This window comes from Dermacentor variabilis, chromosome 6 (genome assembly GCF_050947875.1).
Source record: "Dermacentor variabilis isolate Ectoservices chromosome 6, ASM5094787v1, whole genome shotgun sequence".
Lineage (NCBI taxonomy): Eukaryota > Metazoa > Arthropoda > Arachnida > Ixodida > Ixodidae > Dermacentor > Dermacentor variabilis.
In genome coordinates this window covers 64,734,479-64,756,082 of record NC_134573.1, presented here as the reverse complement: position 1 = coordinate 64,756,082, position 21,604 = coordinate 64,734,479, and the positions used below count along the sequence as shown (strand labels likewise).

Here is a 21,604-nt window from a genome sequence, read left to right as displayed (position 1 = left end):
TTTGTCACTTGGTAATTTCACATTCAGAAAAAGTCCCGACGCAAAGACAAACCCATCTTGTAACCTAGGTCATTGTATAGTATGCCAGCCTGCAAGCCTGGCAGAGCTGATAGCACATGCGCTACTGCCCTCTCGGCTGACGTTTCCCCACAATAGGCTGCGTCAATTGGGGATTTCAGGGGGGGAGAGGTCTGTCTAGAATCGCGTATTTGTATGAACGCTATATTAACCTACTGAGCATGAAATGTGATGATGAACATCTCGGAACGGAAGCGTTCTTGAAGAATAAAACAAAATCAAGTTGACCTCGAATTGATCACTCAAGTTTTTAATATACACCTATAAACCAAATCTCAATATAATAATAATAAAAAAACGTATTAGCCGGCTCTACTCGTTCGAAAAAGTTCTGTATACCAAAGCAGACGAACTACTTATGCACACAACTATTTTCGCAGATAGCATTAATTTTGTAAAGATTATCTGTGTTTGGAGGACTTATATGATCTGGCAATAACGGTGTTGCATCAATGCAAACATGTGAAAAAATTAAAATTGTCAGTTCCATTTAGAAAGGTAACGAAGGAGAGTGTGCCTATTACCGTATTTACACGATTGTAAGTCGACTCGAATGTAAGTTGACCCCCCATATCGCTTGACCGGAAAAAATAATATTAAGAGAGCATACCCGAGGGCGCATTCGATAACGAAAATTTATTAGTAGCTGACATGGTCACTGGACTACTTGTCTTCGGTAGTGCTGCCATCATCATTGTTGCTGCGGTCCCGCAGCCCGTCGTGGTCCAGCAAAATTTCAAATTTGGCAAACGACCGCACCAGGACATCTTGCAGAACAGCAGCCCACGCCAAATGCACCCAACCACACGCAGCCGTCAGGGAGGCTCTTTTGACAGGTCCAGTTGGCGTAATTTCGCATTCTTCTGCCGCCAGCCACTCGTACTCACGGCGGAGCAGAACCTTAAAATTAAGGCGAAGGTCCGGGCTTGTTTCATGACCACGTCGCACTTCAATGGCAGGGACCGATCACGCATTTCAGCGACGTACGCCGCAAGCTTAGGCTACAGTTCTGGAAAGCGTCCAGACTTCTGCACGTGGGAAATTTCTCACTTGCCGTCACAGGGTGAAAATTTCGCTTCGCTGCAGTGGCCACTCTCGCACCACCCGTTTAGAAACATCGAAACTGCGGCCCGCTGCGCAGTGATTTGTTTCTTCAGCGTAAAGGATGGCAGCCCTCTTGAACACTGCTGTGAACGAGTGCCGAACGATTAGTGGGCCTACAGCACTCGTGATGACTGGGGAAGCATAGAAGTGGCACGTAGGCGGCAGTCAAGTGCAACGCGTCAAAAAGTTAGTCAAACCAATACCAATGCCTTTAAACAGAGAAAGAGAGACCCGCGAGCGATGTCTGCTCTTCCATGAACTACCGATACTCCCCGCAAGCGCCGCCGTTCTGAGGGTGCCGCAGCAAATGGGAACAGCGGCACTTCCATCAACTATTGACACCCCCATGAGTGTTGGATGCACTGTAAGACTCTCAAAAATGTTGAAAAACCCTTCGGAAAAGCGAACAAACACGCGGGATAGCGAAAAGCTACGGGTAGTGCCATAGAGCAAACATAAAATTGTAACTACGTTGTAGCTCTTGTTAGAATCGCTTTTTTTGGCAGGGCCATGTTTTGGTTTCGATTGTAAGTCGACCCCCCCAACTTCAGACTTTCAAATTTAATAAAAGGGGTCGACTTACAATCGTGTAAATGCGGTACATTAGGCTCGGCTGTATTATCAACGTCCCTTTTCTTTATACAGTGCTCCCTCTTAAAGGATACATTTATAGCAGTGTGATCACAATGAAGGTTATCAAAATGCATCCAAAGTCTGCATGTAGCACTTAGTACTTCTGTGCTTTTCTAAGCCACTGAAGTGGCCTTTTTAAGTGCATCTTAGGACACCACCAATTTGTCACAGGGCGTAGTAAAGACTTCAATGAAGGGGGAGGGGAAGAGGGGTCATTGTTTGGGTTTGCATTGAGTTTATGTATCTGCGACCTCTTATTGCCTTCACATGGCTTGCCATTGGAAAAGCTGCCCATAATTTGTAATCACTTTGATAAACCTGCTCCAAAAGTCCATTTTACTGCTCTGAAATGAATTATGGCTGTTCCAGAAGCTGCTCCAAGATGTCATAGACCAGTAGCATAACTGTTGGAGCGATCTGGGTCAGAAATCTGGTTGTTTCGTACGCTTTCACAGATTGGTTCAGCAGTTTCGTCATCAAGTGGTCCTCATTCAGCTCACTATATTGAAATGCTTGGGAAAACTTGATGCTTCGATTACGTCGGGGTGAAAGATTGCCCTATCTCAACAAGCAAAGTGGCTCAGTGAGAGCAAGTTTAAAGTGTCATGTCCACAAATGTGTATGCTAATGTCTCTGGCCATGGATGCAAAGAGAAAGCAGTAAGGGTACGTGGTTTGAATTCAAATACTGTTGGGACTGAACATCTATCTGCTCTGTTCATAGCACTCCAAGGTACAGGCTTGCCTTTGGGCCTTCAGTATCAGCGTAGTCTTCCATTTATGCACCACGGATTGGCTGGAGCAGTGGGATTGGTTGAGACAGTTCCATAGCATTGAGAATTTGCAGCGGACTGGCCGCTGATGATAACAGTGCAATGGTGTGGTGATTCATGGCCTTGTGCGATACAGTCAGAAACTGTGGCACGGTTTGCCACACTTCCCACAGCTGCGTGAGGGCTTTGTTGTTTAGCTTGCTAGTAAGCATATGGGAAGTTTCTAAAGCTGATTGTAATGTTACATCCTGTCCACTTGTCAACTCCTGGCCTCACCTCAGAAATACAGTGAAACCTCGTTAAACCATAGTTGGCTGGAGCTCAGAAAAAGTATGTACTAAACGGTAGGGCTGCTTAACCGAAATAGCATGAGACCACCTACTTACCTGTCAAAAACGGAACTCAGAGAGTGCGTTGAAAGGGGAAAAGACATGCAGTAATTATTCACTTCACGCGACAAAAGTGTTATTATTGTTTGATGCTGCGGCGGCCTAGCAGCGACGACAGTGGCCTCAAACTTACTGAAGCTCGGAGCCAACTTTTCAGCCAGCCCCCTCTTCTCGGCAAACACTCGCATGGCAAATTCCTCCTTGGCGTTACATATTCTCCGTGCACGTGCACGGGAACGCTGCAGAAGTCGCTGGGCGCCTTTTTCATTGTGGGGTGCTGTTCTCGTCGAGACAATTGCATTAATGAGGCTGACGTAATGCGCAGCTTCTGCCGCTGTCGGGCCTGAATTGCCTGTGCTGTCACTTTCCATGTTGTCCTCATCACTGTCGTTAGGCGACGCTTCGACAACAACAGAGGCAACGATGGAAAAAAGTCAAACTTTGTAGCCGGCATCTCTTCGCGGTTGCAGCAGCGCTGCCGAGCAACTTCTTCGCATTCCAAATGCCACATGCCGTAGTCACCACTAGATCCCTGTCGCATGCCAGCACCAACCTCATCGTGTTACGTTCGATAGCACGAATGATGTCTAATTTTTCTTCTGTGCTGAGCACCCGGTGTCTTTTTTTATCCGAGCTTCAGCATGGCGCGAGCCCTTGCTAGCATGACGCTACAGCGCTTTCTGGCACGGCACGGCACCGAAATGATGTTGATGTTGATGTGGCTTCGCGCTCAAACACACAGGGCACTTGGAGGCCGTTGTTCTGATCTCTAAGGCTTGTTGCTCTGCTGGGCCGCCTGATGGAGATGACTCACCGCCGTGATTGCACGACAAAAAGTGGGAACACTATGTGTTAACCGACGCATACGCAATAAGCTGGTACGGTTTATGCGGATACAAAACACATTATACTTAATGGCCGCTGAGTTGGGGATTTTACTTTACTACTTTTAAAACGAAACTACTGTTTAAGCGGGTACGGTTTAACGAGGTTTTATTGTAGCTAGCCTCTTATCAGAATATCGCCTGCATTAGGAACAACCTGTCAGTGTGCCTGCAATTCCTGTAGTAACATAAGCGTGCCTTTGCTGCTTATGTTAATGCCTTGAAAGAATGAAGGCAAAAACAGGCTCAACGGTGCCTTGCAGTTGTTTAAAGTGACACTAAAGGCAAGTATTAAATCAAGCTAAAGTGGCATATCAATGCATGACGACACCTAAGACCTCAATATTATTGCGAACAAAGCTTTAGTAATAAAGAAATTGAGGTAAATGCAGGACACAATTTGCAACTCACCAGAGACATTCGAGTACTAGCACGATGACGAAGGCACTTGTGTCATTTCTGTTACTAGTACTCAACTTCCGGTAATAAAAAGATAATTGCATTGCAATATAGGATAGAAGAAAATGCTATTTGTCCAGTTCTATTTGATGTTTAGAAAAATCAACTCGTTGACTTTACCCTTGACAACGGTGCAAGTGGTTGAAAGGTTTCGTTTTCGCTCGACTCTGCATCGCCCACGCTTTGTGTCCCAGTAGTTCGTTATCAGTGCTGCGCTGGTTTTGCTGGCTCGCGAAGCTCCCACAAAATGCCATTAGCAGAGATTCCCACGTCTCTGTGATGTTGCGGGACGCCCAAACGGTCTACGCCACTCGAGCAAAAGCAACTGCAGTGGCAAATCCAGTGCTCTATCTTGGCTCAGTTTCTCCATGGCCACGCGTTTGCGTTTGCCTGTCTTTAGGGTGCCGTTTGACACCCAGACGGCTGTTAAGGGCAGAGGAAGCGTGTGCAGCATCACCGCACCCCCGCTCAGGGGCAGGTGATTTGAATTGCACTAATGGTATCTGCACCCTTTAGACGTGATTTTTTCGAAGTCTTTTCATGGCACAAAACAAGTGCTGTGAGGTTTCTCGAATGGTATTTTAGCAGTCCACGTTCACTTAATATTTACCTTTAGTGCCCCATTAAGGGCTGGAAAACCAAGGTTTCTGTGCTTCTGGGGCCGTATTCTGAAACGTTCGCCTTCCGCAATAGTTTCGCTGCCGCGATAGTCACATTCAATGAATCAAGCGGCTGCTTACCCGTGACGTCAGCATGCACTATCAACACGCGCTCTCGAATGCTTTACATCGCATGAGAGAACGCACCGTGCGAGTGTAGAGTGGTACGGGTTTGTTGTTTTCAAGTGTAGGGGCCGAAGTACGGGTTCTGCACATTGACTATGGTTGGCTACGGCCGCTTTAGGTAAAATAAATTGAAAAAGGTAGTGTGAAATGTTTTATTTTAGATGAATCAACAAATATCGCTGCAAAACAATGGGTGTGAGATCCCATCAAAACTACTACTATAAACTGCCACCTCTCCTCTCTACTACACTCCACCACCAACCGAATGTCAAAAGACTGGTTCGTCTGTTCAATACATGTCGAGAGCACCCATCGGCATCTTGACGTTAAAATGACGTAGGCTGGAACTACTTACTAGATGGCACTGTTTATTTTCTGGTTTTGCTAAAACTGCCAATTCGCGTGTGCTGTTGACAGAGGCGTGGCCGAGGCAATAGTTTAACAGAAGGCGGATGTTTCAGAATATGGGCTCGTTGAGAGGAGCAACATAGACGATTTGCAGCTTCATACCTGAAGCGACGGGCAGCAACGTAGCAGTTCCAGTGCTCGATCTAAAACCTTTCCTGCATATGAAGTTGAAAGAATACTGGCAACAAGACTGGGATAAAGAAACGCAGTATGAACTGTGCTTGGTAAACCCCCAAATAGGTAACTGGGTCAGTGGAAAGAAAGCAAGGCAAACGGATGTGGCATCCATTTAACTGAGAATAGGGCACACATTTGGGACGCATTCTTACCTTCTCACAGGTAATGAACCCCCCACCTGCAGCAGTTGTGGGGGAAAGGCTCACTGTAGTACATACATGTCCTAATAAAATTTATGCACTTAGAAACTCGCAGAAAGAAATAATTTCCCAAAATTTACAAGTGTACTCCACTACATCCTTGTTATTCCTCGGAAGAGAACCACTCTTTAAACAAGCATAGTGATGGCATTCCTTAGAGATGTTGGCACTCTGCATATTATATCTACACAGGACTACTAACTAATATGACATGCTTGCAGCTCTCTCTTTTACATGGAAGGGAGGGATTGCTATGGTCTCTCAGTTGTTGCAGGTCTCACTGCACCTGCTTCAGCGGGTGTGTGACTATTGGGGAGGCCAAGTGATATCCTCCAGCCTTGCATAAATAGACAGCAACTCAGACTGTTGCATGATCATTTACAGGCCCTCTTCTCATCTTCTCTGAACACTGTCGACTCTTAAACATTTAACGCCTCACTGTGTACATGCTCGCACTTTTATTGCTTAGTTTTTAGGCATTTTGTGGTAGTTTTGTGCCAATATACAGCCATGCTACATACACCATATTGCATAGCACCATCTCACAGCATAACATTGTTCAGGCGCCCTTTGGTCACAGTTGGCCCTTGCGCCATTAAAGCACCACAAATCATTATAAAGTTGTTGCCAGGCTCTTCATTGGGCTTGATGCCATGACAGACCTCGCAAGAACTCCCAAATTTGTGAGCAGGGTGCTTTGTAGCCATTTGTTGGCACATCTGCAACTACAAGTCAATGAATAGGCACAGTCCTTTGTTTATTACAGTTTTGCTCAAGGGGCGAAGCAGTGTCAGCGACGGCAAGCAAGCGAGACCTGTGCTGCTGCACAGCGTAAGCGGTACCCGCAGGCTGCCAGACCACATGAGTATGTCTGACACAATGGGGAGTGCATAGGTGTCAAAAACTCTTTTTAGAGCTCCGGCAGCATTGCGCGCAAGGGCCCATGCTCATGTTCAAAGGTGAGCAGACACGCAAAAATGGTGTGAGCCACTGCGGCACCAACGAACGGTTGCGCTGGTAGATTACCTTCAAGCAAGTGCCTGGACAGCTGTCACCCATACATGCCGACTGAGTTTGACCGCCAGACACTTCCAATCAACACCATCTTCACTACCCTTACAGGAGTCCAGGCTGCCCGCCATGTTATTTATGGAGCTACTCGGTGAGGAAACAAATCATACCTAAATATCCTCATTGCAACAAATATTCATCCTCAAGATAACGATTCGTTTAATAAAGCATACCTTTCTATGTCTACTTTCCTAATAATATTAGATGTACATAAAATGGCAAAGTATCGCCTCATCGCAGATTATTTGCATGATGATGAGTGATGGTCCTGTGATTTGGGGGATGGAGCAGGGGTTTTCATGCTGTGGTGATGGACTTGCAGGAGGAGGAGGAAGAGGAAGTTGTGACACCCCGGCGGAGAGGCCGCAAGCCGGCAGCCGAGCTGCGCAAGGCACCTGCCGCTGAGGAGCGCCCCAAGCGCAGCGCTCGGAGCACACGGGGCAGCCGTGCCTCTGCAACAGCCGCCGCCGAGGAGGAGGAGGAAGAGGAGGAGGAGAAGGCGCCTGCCCCGAGCCGACGGAGGGGCGCCAAGCGGGGTGCCCAGCAGTCGGAGCCGCAGTCCAAACGGCGCAAGACCCAGAAGGGAGCCGACAAGGAAGAGGAGGAAGAGGAGGATGAGGGTGAGGGTGAACAGGATGAAGAGCCCATGGAGACCGCTGAAGAGGACAAGGCTGAAAAGGAGTCAACCTCTGGTGAGTGTGCACCGGTCTTTTAATCCTCTGTCAGCTGTTTTCTTTCTTTCTTTCTTTTTTTTCCAACTTCCACCTGCTTTCAACCTCTGCCGGTTTTTCTTTATGTGTAAGTTCAGCAGGCATGCTACATAGATGAATTGTTTACCTGGTTCCTTGTAGCTTTCATTCAAGTCGGAATACATCAAGTTTATGAAACCTCAATATAAATAATTTCACTAAGCGGAGTATTTAACTTCTTTTCCATAGCATAGCATGTATTTAAGCCGCAATATAATGGAACTGTATTTCTGCACGATTTCAAATAACTAATTTACATTAGCGCCACGGAGGAATATCGAGATACTAAATGGAAACTTCGCAGATGCATATGATCGAATGGCTGAATTACAAGTGGCTGCTTGCAAACGTGTGCTGTGCAATGAAGAGCGTCCGCTTAAGCGGAGGAGCATCATGTTTCATAGAAAGTCTGAGCGCAATAAGATCCTATCATGCCCTGCGTTATGTGTGTAAGGAAAACCCATCGGTTGCTGTACTTATTTGCATGAAATGCCAAATTTCAATGGAACAAAATTTTGATATAACAAAGCAAATTTCCGATTTCACCAACTTCGTTCTGTCCAGCTATAACTGTCTATCTCTGCCTTTCAAAATGCAGACAGATCTGCCGCACTGATTCATCACAAATTGACCAAACACTGAGACACATGCTCCACCTGGTGTCATAAATTTAACATACAATACATTCTATGTACAGTAGAACCTTGTTCATTTGTTTAGGGAGAGAAAATGAGATGGAAACATACTAACCTGTAAAATTTATGATCCGATGGCACTAAAAAATTTGGCGGGCTCAACTGTAGCCGACATCTACGCAATGCGACGTGTTGCGCAAATTATTGCAGCAAGAGGTGCCATCACATGCCATACTGGTGGGGCCTGAATGACCTAAGACCCGTGTTGTCGTTTTTGCGGATTCAACAAGATTACGTTTGCGCTCTTCGAACTTTGCTTGTGTCAGCGGATATCATGGGCAGAGAATTTTGGTGGGATGAAGCGCATTTTGTGATTTTCCTTGTTTAAACACTGCAATGGGAAATCGAAATCAAGCTGGTGGGCAACACCGGGACACAATGTCACTAGAAGACATGCTTTGTCATTTTCGTGTTGTGTAGTGTTTAAAAACAGTGACAGGGAACCAGAACGAAATCGAGGTGGTGGGTGAGAGCCAGAATACGGTGCCGCCCGAGCGAAACATCGCAGCAATGAGTTTTGATTATTGCCTGTTAAAAATATGCAGTAGGCTTCCAATGGCACCATGCCACTCACTATGAAAAGGGTATGTGAGGATGCTTATTACAATAAAATTGTAATATTGTAAATTATTGTATTACAATAAATTGTAATTACAATAAATAGCTGTGAATGGCGATATGCGACAACATGCGTGGAGATTTGCTGGTACTGGAAGAGGAAACTAACTGCACAATAGCATTTTCACATGAGATTGACACTTGAGTGCGGGAGGGACGCTGCTATGGCAGGCCCCTGCTGCACTTGATCGTGAGTACCTCATGCCTTTTCTTCACATAGGATCCAGTGCCCAGGGCACGTATCACACAGTTTGGCTGCACACTGAGCTGTTGTGCTGAAAGACCAAATGAAGTGCAACTGTATTGGGCCATTTTTTGTGTTCTCAGTCCTGAACGTTGACTCCGGGAAATCGTGTGAAGTGGGACCGTGTCAACAGAGTTCTACAGTAATCGGAGCATGTGGGCATTTCATGTTTATTTGGAGTTTGGGAAATTGGAGTTGGCTCAGAGCTAAGGCTTTCTCCTCTTGAATGTACACAGTTAAGCAGGCCTTGGTGTCGTCTGTCGTGAACCAATGTCAATGTGCCATGCAGAGGCAGCAAAGGAAGAAGACGGAGCTGCTGAGTCGATGGAGCAAGGCGAGGAGGCGGAGGACGCGGAGGAGGCAAAAAACAAGGAGGCGAAAAACAAGGAGGCCAAGCCACCTGCTGCCGTGGCACCCAAGTCCCAGGACGGCGCAAAGCCGGTGGAAAAAGAAAAGGGTGAGCCTGGTAGAGTGTGTTGTGGGGCGGCATGGTGCATGAGTTTAAGCCCAGCAATGTGGCACAAACTGGGCACGACGACGACTCATGTGCTGTCTCTATGGTCATTTCCCGTGTTTGTGAGGTTCTTTGTTTTTAGGCAAAGAGCACACAGTTGATGTAGCGGAGGGTTGCAAAAATAGGGAACTAAACCTAACAGTCAGTTCACACGCCTTTTTGTCGGATTTCACACTTGCAGAAGCTGCATCCAGCAGTCCTGAAAAGAAGAGCTCTGAGAAAGCCACCACTGACGCGCGCAGCCCCGAAAAGGTAGCATCTGAAAAGCCATCTCCCGAGAAACAAAGTCCAGAAAAGGAAGTCTTGGAAAAGCCAAGCGTTGAAAAGGCAAGCCCAGAAAAGGTCATCTCTGTAAAGCCAAGTCCTGTAAAGCCAAGTCCTGTAAAGCCAAGTCCTGTAAAGCCGACTCCTGAAAAGCCAAGTCCCGAAAAGCAGAGCACCGAAAAGCCGACCCAGCCAAGTCTGGGAAAGCCAGCTGTAGAGAAGGCGAGTCCAGAGAAGGCAACCACTGAAAAGCCTCTGGCTGCAGCGCCGAGTCCCTCAAAGCCAACCGCTGAAAAGCCTGCAGCTACAGTGCCGAGTCCCGCAAAGCCAAGCACTGAAAAGCCCGCGGCTGCAGTGCCAAGTCCCGCAAAGCCCAGCGTTGAAAAGCCGAGCGCTGAAAGGCCGAGCCCTGAAAAACCAAGTTCTGAGAAGCCAAGTGCTGCAAAGCCTAGCACCGAGAGACCAAGTGCTGAGAGACCAAGTGCCGAGAGACCAAGTGCTGAGAAACCAAGCCCTGAGAAGGCAAGCGTCCAAAAGCCAACACCAGAAAAGCCTGGCCCTGAGAACCTGAGTGCTGTAAAGGCAGCGACCCCTGCCAAGCCGGATGCCGAGAAGTCGAGTCCCGTCAGGCCGGTTCCCGACAGGGCCCCCCTTCCGAAACCAAGTCCCGAAAAGCCGAGCTTCGAGAAGCCTAGCCCTGAAAAGCAGCCAAGCGTTGAAAACAAGCCGAGCGCTACAAATTTGAGCAATGTTCATGCAGCAGGTCCCGAGAAGGTGGCTCCTGCAAGGCCGGCATCCAGCCCGGAGAAACCAAGTAGTGCGCCAGCGAGAAGTGTGGACGTAACTATGACGCCTGTGGAACCAGCGAAGCCAGCTGCGATGGCCCCTTCGTCGTCCGTGACGGTTCCACCATCCCAGACTACTCCTGCGCCAAAGCCAGCGCATCCTCTACCCCCGGCTCCTGCACCGGCCGTCACAATGCCCACATTGGGACTAGCTGTGCCTAGAGAGAACGGGGATGTGGGATCGCAGCGTGGGGTGTTTTCGGTGTCTTGGCTGGACCTAATGGCGGAGCCGAATGTGGAGCGCGCCCTGCGTGCAGCGCAGGACGTGGACGTCCTAGCCCTGCAGGGAGTGGACGCGGTCCACTGGGGACCCTTGGTAGCCCAGCTGCCCGAGGGATGCGAGCTGCTGCGGGGCACCGGGCTGGCGCTGGTTGTTCGGCGGTCGGCATTCCGGGTGCTTGGCCACAGCAGCCACACCTTGCAGAGCCTGGTCGCCAAGGTGAGTGGTGGCTGCTTGGCCATTTCTTTGCTTCTGTCCCCGAAAATGCGCCGTGTTCGTTCAGCATTGATGTGGTAATTATTGCAGGGTTTGTACACCTTGAAGTCCTTGACAGGGTTTGTGCGGGTCCTTGAACCCCTTGAAAACCCTTGAATTTGAAAAGGTAGTTTTCAATGCCTTGAAAGTCCTAGAATTTTCTGAAATCCTTGAAAATTCTTGAATTTCTTAAATTTTAATTCTTAACCTTCTAGCGATTGTGTATGCAAAAATTTTAACCCTCCTGAATTTCCGCTGCAATTTTCTTTAAAATATGGTGCAAGTATCTAAAAAGTAAGCATGTGCCTATCGGACGCTTGTGAACGTCTGGCCATGATGACATTGGCTTGTCCACCATTTTCTGTTTGCTTTCCAGTTGAGCAGAGAAATGGTGGTTGCTTTGTGTGCAGTTTGCGTGGTTGAATCGGGCCATTTTGTGCGTGTTTAGCGCTTGCGTGTGCGGTTGTATCGTCACATTTTGTGTGCGTGTAGCGCTCATGTGCATGCGCAGTTGTATTGCAACATTTAGTGCACATGTAGTGCTTATGTGTATGGCGGTATCGTGACATTTTGTGCACGTGCAGCAAAGTGTGTGCCAATAAACGTGCGTGCCAACAATGCCTGGAAAATGCGAATTTCAGCAGTCGTGGCTGAATGACAACTAGCAAGAGTGGCTTGCACCGGACATGTCAAATCCACACAAGGCAAAATGCAAAGTTTGCTGTAAGTGCTTGGCATCACTGTCATGGGGGGAGCCAGCACTAAAAAGCCACCTAAAAAGTTAAAAGCACAGAGAGCACACGCAAGCTGCCAGGAGTAGCTGCATGATAAGGAGCTTCCTGACAATCTTGGAATGTCAACCAAATGAATCACACCCAGCTCCGTCACAGTCGTCAAACTTGATGGAGGCATGCAAGAAGCAAGAACTTATGATGGACGCAGAAATTTTGTGGACATTGAAGGTTTAACATCGCACTATTCATATCATTTGTCATCACGGGTGAATAAATTGTTTAACAGGATGTTTACAGACAGTCAGGTGGCACAAGCTTTCACATGTGGAGAGCAGAAGTCCGCATGTATCATGTGCCACGGTTTTAGGTCATTCTTTCTGTCCTCTCTGGAGCAGGAGATGGAGAGCAGCAACTAGTACGTCGTCTTTTTCGACGAGTCTCCAAATGAGAACTGCCAGCAAAAGCAAATGGACGTTCATTTCAGGTACTGGGATGTATCACAGTCTGTCACTGTACGCTACTTCACATCTGTGTCTATGGTGCCATGCCACGGCTGAAGACCTGCAAGACAAACTACTTGATGCCTTAGAACCACTTTCATTACATAATATTGTGCAGATATCAGTCAATGGGCCCAATGTGACTCTGAAGACATACAAAGGCCTGCCAGAGCACCTACGTAATTATCAGGTGAGGTGCTTAGACTTGGGCTGCTGTAGCTTGCACACTCTGCCTAATGCCTACAAGGCAGCCTTTACAATAAGCAAATGGAGGTTGGACATTTCGCTCTCAAGTGTGAGCAGGTTGTTTCTTGATGCACCTGCCTGGATAGAAGACTGCAGCTGTCACTGGACAAACTCTGTTTCCTTTCAAGTTCTGTGCACATCGGTGGATTGAGAACGTCCCGGTGATAGAGCAGGTTCTGCTTCTCAGGCCTGATGTCAGAGTACATGGAAGCGGCAAGAAGCAAGGAAGTGAACCTTTTCAGGTGTGCTTCTTTCCAGAATCTTTTTGACTTCTGCTGTGACCTCAAGCTGAGCTTGCACTTGCTATTGCAATGGCCCTCCAGCCATTTCTGAAACACTTTCAGACAGATAAGCCATTTATGTTCTTTTTGGCAAAGGGCCTTGAGAATATTGTCAGAAAACTGCTGACAAAGTTTCTCAAGTACTCTGTTCTTCACTGGGAATCACTGGCCTCCTGAAGATCGACTTTGAAAATTTTAAAGAACCATGTGCCACTTGAGAAAATAGATGTTGGTCACACAGCCGAGAAGCTTCTTAAAAGCCACAAAGTCAGTGTGATAGCTGCATTTGCATTTTGCTTGCAGTGCAAGCAGTTTCTTCTAAGTGTCACAAAAAAGATCCTGGAGAAGAGCCGCTGCAATATCCCGTCGTGAGAAGCCTCTCTTCATTAGACTCCAGGCAGATGTCGTCGAAGCCAGATGAGTGTCTGGAAGGCTTAAAGAAAGGTCTGGATGCACTCATTTCAGCAGAGAGAATCCATGAGCATTCAAGGAATACTGTGCTTGCACAGTTCATTGAGCTGTTTCAGGAGTGCGAACATGAGTTGCACCTATTTGAAAGCAGCTTGCATACATTTGACAAGCTTTTCTATGAATTTCTAAATGTTGGCTCAGGATATGTTGAGCTTTGGAGTGTTTTAAAACTCCTGCTTACATTTAGTCATGGCCAAGCAAGCGTAGAGAAAGGATTCAGCTTGAATCGCCAGGTTTCAGTAGAAAACATGAAAGATGTGTCTCACATTTCACAGCGCATTATCTGTGATGCTGTACACATAGCAGGGAGCAATTTCAATGGGCCCATCATAAAGAAATTGAGAGCATCAGTGGCTTCTGCAAGGAGCCAATACTGTGCCTTTTTGGAGACACAGAAAAAGCAGGAGCATAAAGATGCAAAACAGAGGAAGAAACAGTGCATTGATGGAGGGGTTGAAACTCTTAGGAGGTAGAAAAAGAAACTAGAAGCCCCTGTTTCAGAAATGACCATTTCAGCAGACTCGTATGCAGAAAAAGCGGAGGCAACCAGTGACCTGACTTTTATCATGGAAGTCAAACAGTCTAAGGAAGACTGCAAGCAGCAGGAGATCTTGGACATTGACATAAAAATTCAGAAGCAACATGAGGCCACCTAAGGACTGAGGGAGTGTTTGTTGCTTGGTTGAGCTTCTTTAGCGAATAAATGTTTGCATTTTGTAACACTGAAAGTGGTAATCCGTGTAACTCCGTGTAACGAACAATGATGAAAAATGGTCGAAAAAGGTAATATCGCTGGAGCCATCATTTTGTCCGAAAACAAGTCCCCTTGTTGAAACTTTGGCTCCAGCAACATTACCCTTTTTCAGTGACTTCTGATTTCAAGCCTCTGTCTACCCTTGAACATGTCTCATTCGGATTTCTAGCAGACAATGTGGTCCTTGAAAATCCACACAGGACCTTGAAAGTAATTGGAAACACTTGAATTTTTGTCATGTGCACCAGCATGAGCCCTGCCTTGAAAACTCTTGAATTCAGAAAAATAAATTCAAGGGCCCTAAATCATCTTGAAACTCATCGTGCTCCTTGTATTCCATGAAAATTGCGGTTGAGGTGACTTTTGATCATTTAAAGTAACAAACTCCACATAGGGGCTATGTCATGGGCACTGCCTATCGGGATACAATCCCAGATTGTTTTGTTTTTAGAGTGCGGCTAACCGATTTGCGCAATGCAACACAATATGGCGTGTCTGCAGCCACCAACAACAGGCTTCTTCAAATTGCAGTTTCCACCATAGAGCTAGACAGAACCAGATCAAGCGACCAAGCCAAGCCACAATTTTTGCTTCTTCTATTTGTTTCACACTGCAGCCATCATGGCTTCATTTCCATGCCCTAATCTTTGGAAATGCATGGTGGAAAGCAAGTTTCAGGTGTTTGGCGTTAACAGAAGTATCTGGCTGAATTAAGTCGGACACCACTTACCATCGTGCCAAAAGGCAATTGACACAATTACAATGGGAAAGTCAACTTGGAAAAGCGACCTGAAGATCTTGAAGCATGTGTCCAACTCTTGCAACATAAAAGGAGGTTATTTCACTATTTTTGGTGTGTATGTATGAATAAGGTTGGTGTCCTGCTACTTGAATCTTGGTGTTTAAGAATGCCGAAGCATTCTTGAAATCCTGAAATTGTCATTGAGCAAAATGAGAACAAGGTAAAAGCGGTGGCTAGTGTTTCGACAAGTGGACTTGTCTTTTTCAAGATGACATGCTTTCCTTCGTAAAGTACATATAGGTAGGGTTCTTCTAAAGTGGAGAGGGGGTAAGCCAGAGGGGGGAGGCAACGACCGAGGGTGCGTTAGCAGTGAGGGTGCAGAATTGAAAAGAAATGTGTGCTATTCAGTGTCGGTGGAGGAATGTGGTGTAGGTCACTGGCGTAGGTCTGCTGGTGAAACGTGAGTAATGTGAGTAGCTTACTACTCACATTAACCGCCACTCATTCCTGTTCAGACTTGGCCTACTGAAACTTGCCGGCACTCACTCCCATTATAACTTTTATTTTTTAAAGAAGTACTGACACAAAAATATTTGTTCTTGTTTTGTTTTTTTCATGCAGTAAGTAGCTAATGAACCACTACTCACGGCATGAAACACCATTGGCTTCAGATCGCGATACATAATTATTTGGGATATTGTTTGCACCGACCAGTCCATGTTTCAGTTTCAGAGAGCAGCAAGATGGGCCAAAGAAGGAACGTAAATAAACAAAGCTGGGCACATGATCGCACAAAGCTGATATGCACACACCCGCACTCGCCGGCGCACGAGCTTCATGTTGCTAGTTCGTCTGCTAGCCTGCACATGCTTTGTGATGTCCTCGCCATCATCGTGGTCTTTGTCTTTGCCGTCCAGCGGTGACTATTTCATGCAGGCAGGAGTCACTGCCGTATTTGACGTGGCCGACCACTTTGGATTGGATCCACTACAAAGCAGCAACGCGGAAAGCCCAGCTAGCAACAGCTGTCGATATGCGTACGCACCGCTACTACCGTGAAACCTCGTTAAACCGTAGTTGGCTGGAGCTCGGAAAAAGTATGTACTAAACGGTAGTGCTGCCTGAAATAGCATGAGATCGCCCATTACCCGTCAGAAACGGAACTCAGAGAGAGGGCGATGAAAGCGTAAAAAAAACATGCAGTATTTATTCACTTCACACGACAAGTGTTATTTCCGTCGCTGCCGCGACAGCCTAGCTGCGACGACAGTGGCCTCAAGCTTACTGAAGCTGCGAGTCAGCTTTTCAGCCAACCTCCTCTTCTTGGCAAACACTCGCATGGCAGATTTCTCTTTGGCGTTGCACATTCTCTGTGCACGCCGGTGGTAGCGCTGCAGAAGTTGCGAGGCGTCTTTTTCATTGCGGGGTGCTGTTCTTGTCGCAACGATTGCATTAATGAGGCTGACGTAATGCGCAGCTTCTACCACTGTCGGGCCTGAATTGCCCGTGCTGTCACCTTTTGTGTCGTCCTCGTCACTGTCGCTAGTCGACATTTTGGCAACAACAGAGGCAACGACGGCAGAAAGTCTAACCTCGTAGCCGACACAGCCGACATCTCTTCGCGGTCGCAGCAGCGCTGCCGAGCAACTTCTTCGCATCCCAAATGCCACACACCGTAGTCAACAGTAGGTCGCTGTCGCGTGCCAGCGCCAACTTCTTCGTGTGATGTTCGATAGCACGAACGATATTTAATTTTTCTTCTATGCTGAGCACCCAGCATCTTTTTTTATCCGAGATTTGGCATGACGCAAGCCCTTGCTTGCATGATGCCACAATGCTCTCTGGCACGATGCTGAAATGATGTTGATGTTGATGTGCCTTCATGTGCGAATGCACAAGGCGCTTGGAGGCCATTCTGGTCTCTGAGGCTTGTTGTTCTGCCGGGCCACCCGATGGAGATGACGCACCGCCATGTTTGCACGACAAAAAGTGGAGACACTATGTGTTAACTGATACGTATACAATAAGCTGGTATGGTTTATGCGGTTACAAAACACGTTATGTTCGATGGCCGCTGAGCTGGTGATTGGACTTTACTACTTTTAAAACGAAACTACTGTTTAAGCAGGTACGGTTTAACAAGGTTTTACTGTAGTAGTACAAACCATTCGTCGAGGGCACTTTGGGAATGAAGCATATTTCGGAGCAGGACACAAGGCGGGGTAAAAGTTGGCACGGCATCAGGCTTGGCAGTACATAGACTTGGTGGAAGATTCATCGGACTGCATTAAGCTCGGCGGGTTTTGTGTATACCAACCACGCTTGAAATGAAATGAGCAAATCTGGCTGCTCATCAACGTCGGATCCGAGGCCAACGGCCCTCGCGATCCGTCCGCAGCTCCTAATAAAGCACCTGTATTCATCAACACAATCAACGTCTGCACATTTATGTCGCTCACAAGTGACGATGCGATTAGTTTCCCGATGCCATTGGTAGCAATGAGAAAACACATTAGCCAGGTGAGCTGCTTCGCAGAGATGATTGCTGCGGCAGCTGCGCTGACCTCTTGCGAGTCAAAATCACGCCAACGATTTACTGTGTTGTGCAACGTTTTATAACATGCACACTTTCGAGTTATTTCGTGTCAGAAACAAATTTTAGCCAATTTTTGTGCTTCCGTCAGCAGCAAAAGAGGTCAGTGTCACGACAAGGGAGGCAAAAAGAAGGCACCGGGGTGATCGGAGTGGTGAGAAACTTGCTCGCTGCGCCCTCCTCCACAGGAGTGCAAACTCGTGACGTAGCGTTTTATCAGTTGTTTTTCTCGGTTGTTTACAATCCTTCCTTGATGTCGACGCCGGGAGGTGCTGCGTCTTGTGGTTGGCTGTGCACCCATACATTAAAGTAGACCTTATATATGTTGTAAGCTATATTCGCCGTTTATATTTTGCAGATGATGTGTGTGTGCCCATATAAATCGATCTTACTCGTTAACTCGACTTCAAAATTTTGTGTCAGTACTCCTTTAACTTCAGGAGTATTCGCTGCGAGACATAAGGAGAATAAAAGAAGATCACATGAAAGCTTCGAACTTTGCATCGTGCAGGAAGTACAGCAATGCCTCTGCAAGCTTATTGTCCATCACCCAATGGGTGTAGCTTTCAATCTTAGTTTTATTGCCTGGATTCCAGGGCACATCTAAAGCAGGTGTCGGGCATCTGACATTGCCACAGGAGCTGAGCACTTGTGGAACGGTTCCTTGGTCGTCTTTTGTCAATCCCCAAGCCCAGGTAATGGTAACAGATGGTGTAAGGGCCACTTATGCCCATAGCCCCCTGAAGAGATACTTCCTACCTACCCTGGGTAACATCACAGGAAAGGAAGCAGACACGCAGGGGAATTAAGGTGCTTTGTGTTAGAGGTTTATTTCAGTGCTTGATGGAAAGTGCAGGGATCCGATAGAAGGGATACAGGTGCCTCAGATGAGGTAGGCGACGGAGCTAGTTGGTCTGGCCGTGTGGTTGAAGTTGTGCCAACCATGCCCCTGAACCCGCTGCCCCTCAATACCGAGACGTGAGGACTTGTGGAGCCTGTGTATTCTTAAGGTTTATAGCGGTTTCGTAACTTGCTTGAGGTCAGTGTAAACTTGCACTGTTGTGATATTGGGTACTGTGTTAGTTGACTTAATGGCATCATCTATGGCCTGTAATCTTAAGTAGTAATGGGTCAGGCCTTTCTGTCTTGTAGGTAAGGGAAAACTGAATTAGAGGATAAGGTGGGCTCACAAAGGCGACCCTTCGCCTCTAACACTCTGTCTGCGAAATGAGTGAAGTGCAAGTATGAGTTGGTGTACTTGTGAGGGAGTACGCCAACCTACAAGCAGTATTTGATTGCCAATAACTCTAATACTGCGAGGCACGTTCAGAAATTTTTCTCTTGGAAAAAACAGTTGTGAGGAGGTACCCTTTTAATGCTTGCACGTTTAACACCTAAGTTCTTTTGAGGCCCTTCCAAGGGGATGGCTAAAGAGAAACACTAAATTAGTGTAGGGAGAGGTTTACTGTTTCATAACTTCTTATTGATTCGCAGCAAGATGTTAAGGAAGAACTTCTCTTTTTAATTTGACATCTGAACTGCGATGCTTCTGACATCAGTGCAACATTACAGATTTAAACAATTACTATAAGCATGAGAAGTTTCGAAAGATTGTCAAGTTGTGACCTTGCTTGCTTTCAAATGCAGTGTAATTATTCTTCAGGGACAACTAGCCTGCAACAGACTCTCAGAATTCATTAAATCACATGTCTTGCACAATAACTAAAAGTGAAGAAAGAAGATGTTGAAGTACTTTTTCTGTTCATTATTTTGTTTCTGGCACATTTACACAAGCAGTGAAGTGGAACATAGTCATACAAGCCAGTAACTATTTGGTACTTTTTGTTTAAATGTGTTGCAGAGTGGCGGTGCTGGTGTTCTTTGAATTGTCATTAGACTTCTGGTGACCCGCCGTGGTTGCTCAGTGGCTATGGTGTTGGGCTGCTGAGCACGAGGTCGCGGGATCGAATCCCGGCCACGGCGGCCGCATTTCGATGGGGGCGAAATGCGAAAACACCCGTGTGCTTGGATTTAGGTGCACGTTAAAGAACCCCAGGTGGTCAAAATTTCCGGAGTCCTCCACTACGGCGTGCCTCATAATCAGAAAGTGGTTTTGGCACGTAAAACCCCAACTATTATTATTAGACTTCTGGTGTACTTAGATCTAAGCTAGAGCAACTCTGCTGTTAAACACCTTCAAATTCTGTACATCTAAAGAAGACAGATTTATGCCTTTGCTGATAAGTCTAAGTAAATTTCATATATTTAAGGGAAACAGAGGTTGTCCTTTTGTGCGTAAATTGCACAATATCAAATCTAGGCATGTCAGTCTGTTGTGCTTGTCGGGTAAAAACTAGCCGCCTGTTTGCTGTTCAGTGAACATGGGAGTCTTAAACAATGTGGTTGGCGGCGAGAACCTGGAAAAATGTTGTGGACAGCTTGTGTTCGGGTTGGCAATGTATACAAGAAATAAAAGAAGATATAATTGATTAGTCAGTGCAAGACCTGAAAAAGGTCTTGCGTTGAGGGTTGTTAAAAGAAAGGCCAACAGATTATTTTGATCGGTTGTGCATGCTGGGACCATCTGCCACTGCCAAACTGCAGGTTCAGTAGCTGGCAGTGCTCGACACTGTTGGTTACCGCGAAACTTGCGTGGTGCGTTACAAAAACTTCAGGATCTGGAGTCTCTGGATGAAGCAGACCGAGAAGCAGTCCAGAACCACTTGAGGCTGACGCCCGATGGCCACCTGCTCACAGTACGCCTGCAGCCGCTGCTTAGTGGCCAGTCACCGGCGGCCGACCAGCGACAGCTTGTGGTGGCTAATGCGGCACTGAGCCCTGCATCCCCGAGCATAAATGCACTGCAGGTGAGTAGCCTCGGGACATGACGAATGTGACTGCAGAGTTCATTACAACATTGGAGAGCTTTACCAGTACTCGGGTAAGCGCAACCGGACTGGGCATTGGTGCGGAGGAGCAGAGGCATAAACGTGAGCGGCCTGCACGATGCAGCCACCGTGTGGCACAGAGCTCAGGCAAACATAGAGCTTATAATTGCAGTAACCAAGTGTGGTCTACTTCGTTGCTGGGGTAAATTTTGGGCAGCAACCCAGTTATGTCGCTGCCAAAAATTTACACCAGCAGCGGAGTAGCATACTTAGTTGCTGCAATATAAGCTCTTTGTTTGCCTGTTTGAGCGCTGCGCCACATGGTGCCTACACCGTGCAGGCCGTTGACTTTCACCCTTCCACTCATCCGTTATGGCGCCCAATCAACCTACATTTACCCAAATACCGGACACACTAAAACTGTCTTTAGCTTGAGGGAAATGTGGCGGCGCCGTCTGAGTTTATATGGGTGTCCAAGGCTTGTCTCCGATCTGGATTGGCGTAAGAGATAGTCATTTTCGTACAAATAAAGCGTTCTTAGAATGAAATCATGAAAAGTCTTTGTTTACGTGTAATGCTATAATGCTTATTTTTACTGACACTTAATATAACAAGTAAGCGAAGAAAATTGATAGTTGAAACTGAAACATAGAGAATGCAGACCTTGTAGCTTGTCCTCCAACTTTGGTGGCATGCAGGTACTGTTTGCGTTCATATTATTTTCTGGAGATGTTTTGCATGAGCCTCTCACTGTATGAGCAATGGTCAGGAAAGAGCTTGACGGTCCTCCACTCTGCAGTGCACAAAGAGTGCTGTGGCAGGGTTCGTCGACTCTCCGACACTGCAGAGTAGGCTCTGGAGTCAGATTGCCAACAAACACAGGCTTATTATATTAACCCAACATGCTCGCCGCAAGACCTATAGAATATGCGTGCCCACTGCACTAGCTAACTGGTTAGCGGTCCACTAAGCGCCACAATGAGAAATTGCAGGAGCAAAGGTCCCATGTTACCCACTTGTTGGCCTGTGAG

The 21,604-nt window shown here is 46.9% G+C and overlaps 1 protein-coding gene across 2 annotated transcripts in view; it reads left to right on the top strand.

The window, feature by feature from the left end:
• Nucleotides 1-21,604, top strand: part of LOC142584811 (uncharacterized) — a 35,854-nt gene that overhangs the window by 8,012 nt on the left and 6,238 nt on the right. For both annotated transcript variants that reach the window (XM_075695086.1, XM_075695085.1), the window contains 4 exons: nt 7,283-7,652; nt 9,556-9,723; nt 9,962-11,328; nt 20,361-20,552. In XM_075695086.1, coding sequence (XP_075551201.1) covers nt 7,283-7,652; nt 9,556-9,723; nt 9,962-11,328; nt 20,361-20,552 — 2,097 coding nt within the window. The remainder of the gene's footprint in view (nt 1-7,282; nt 7,653-9,555; nt 9,724-9,961; nt 11,329-20,360; nt 20,553-21,604) is intronic.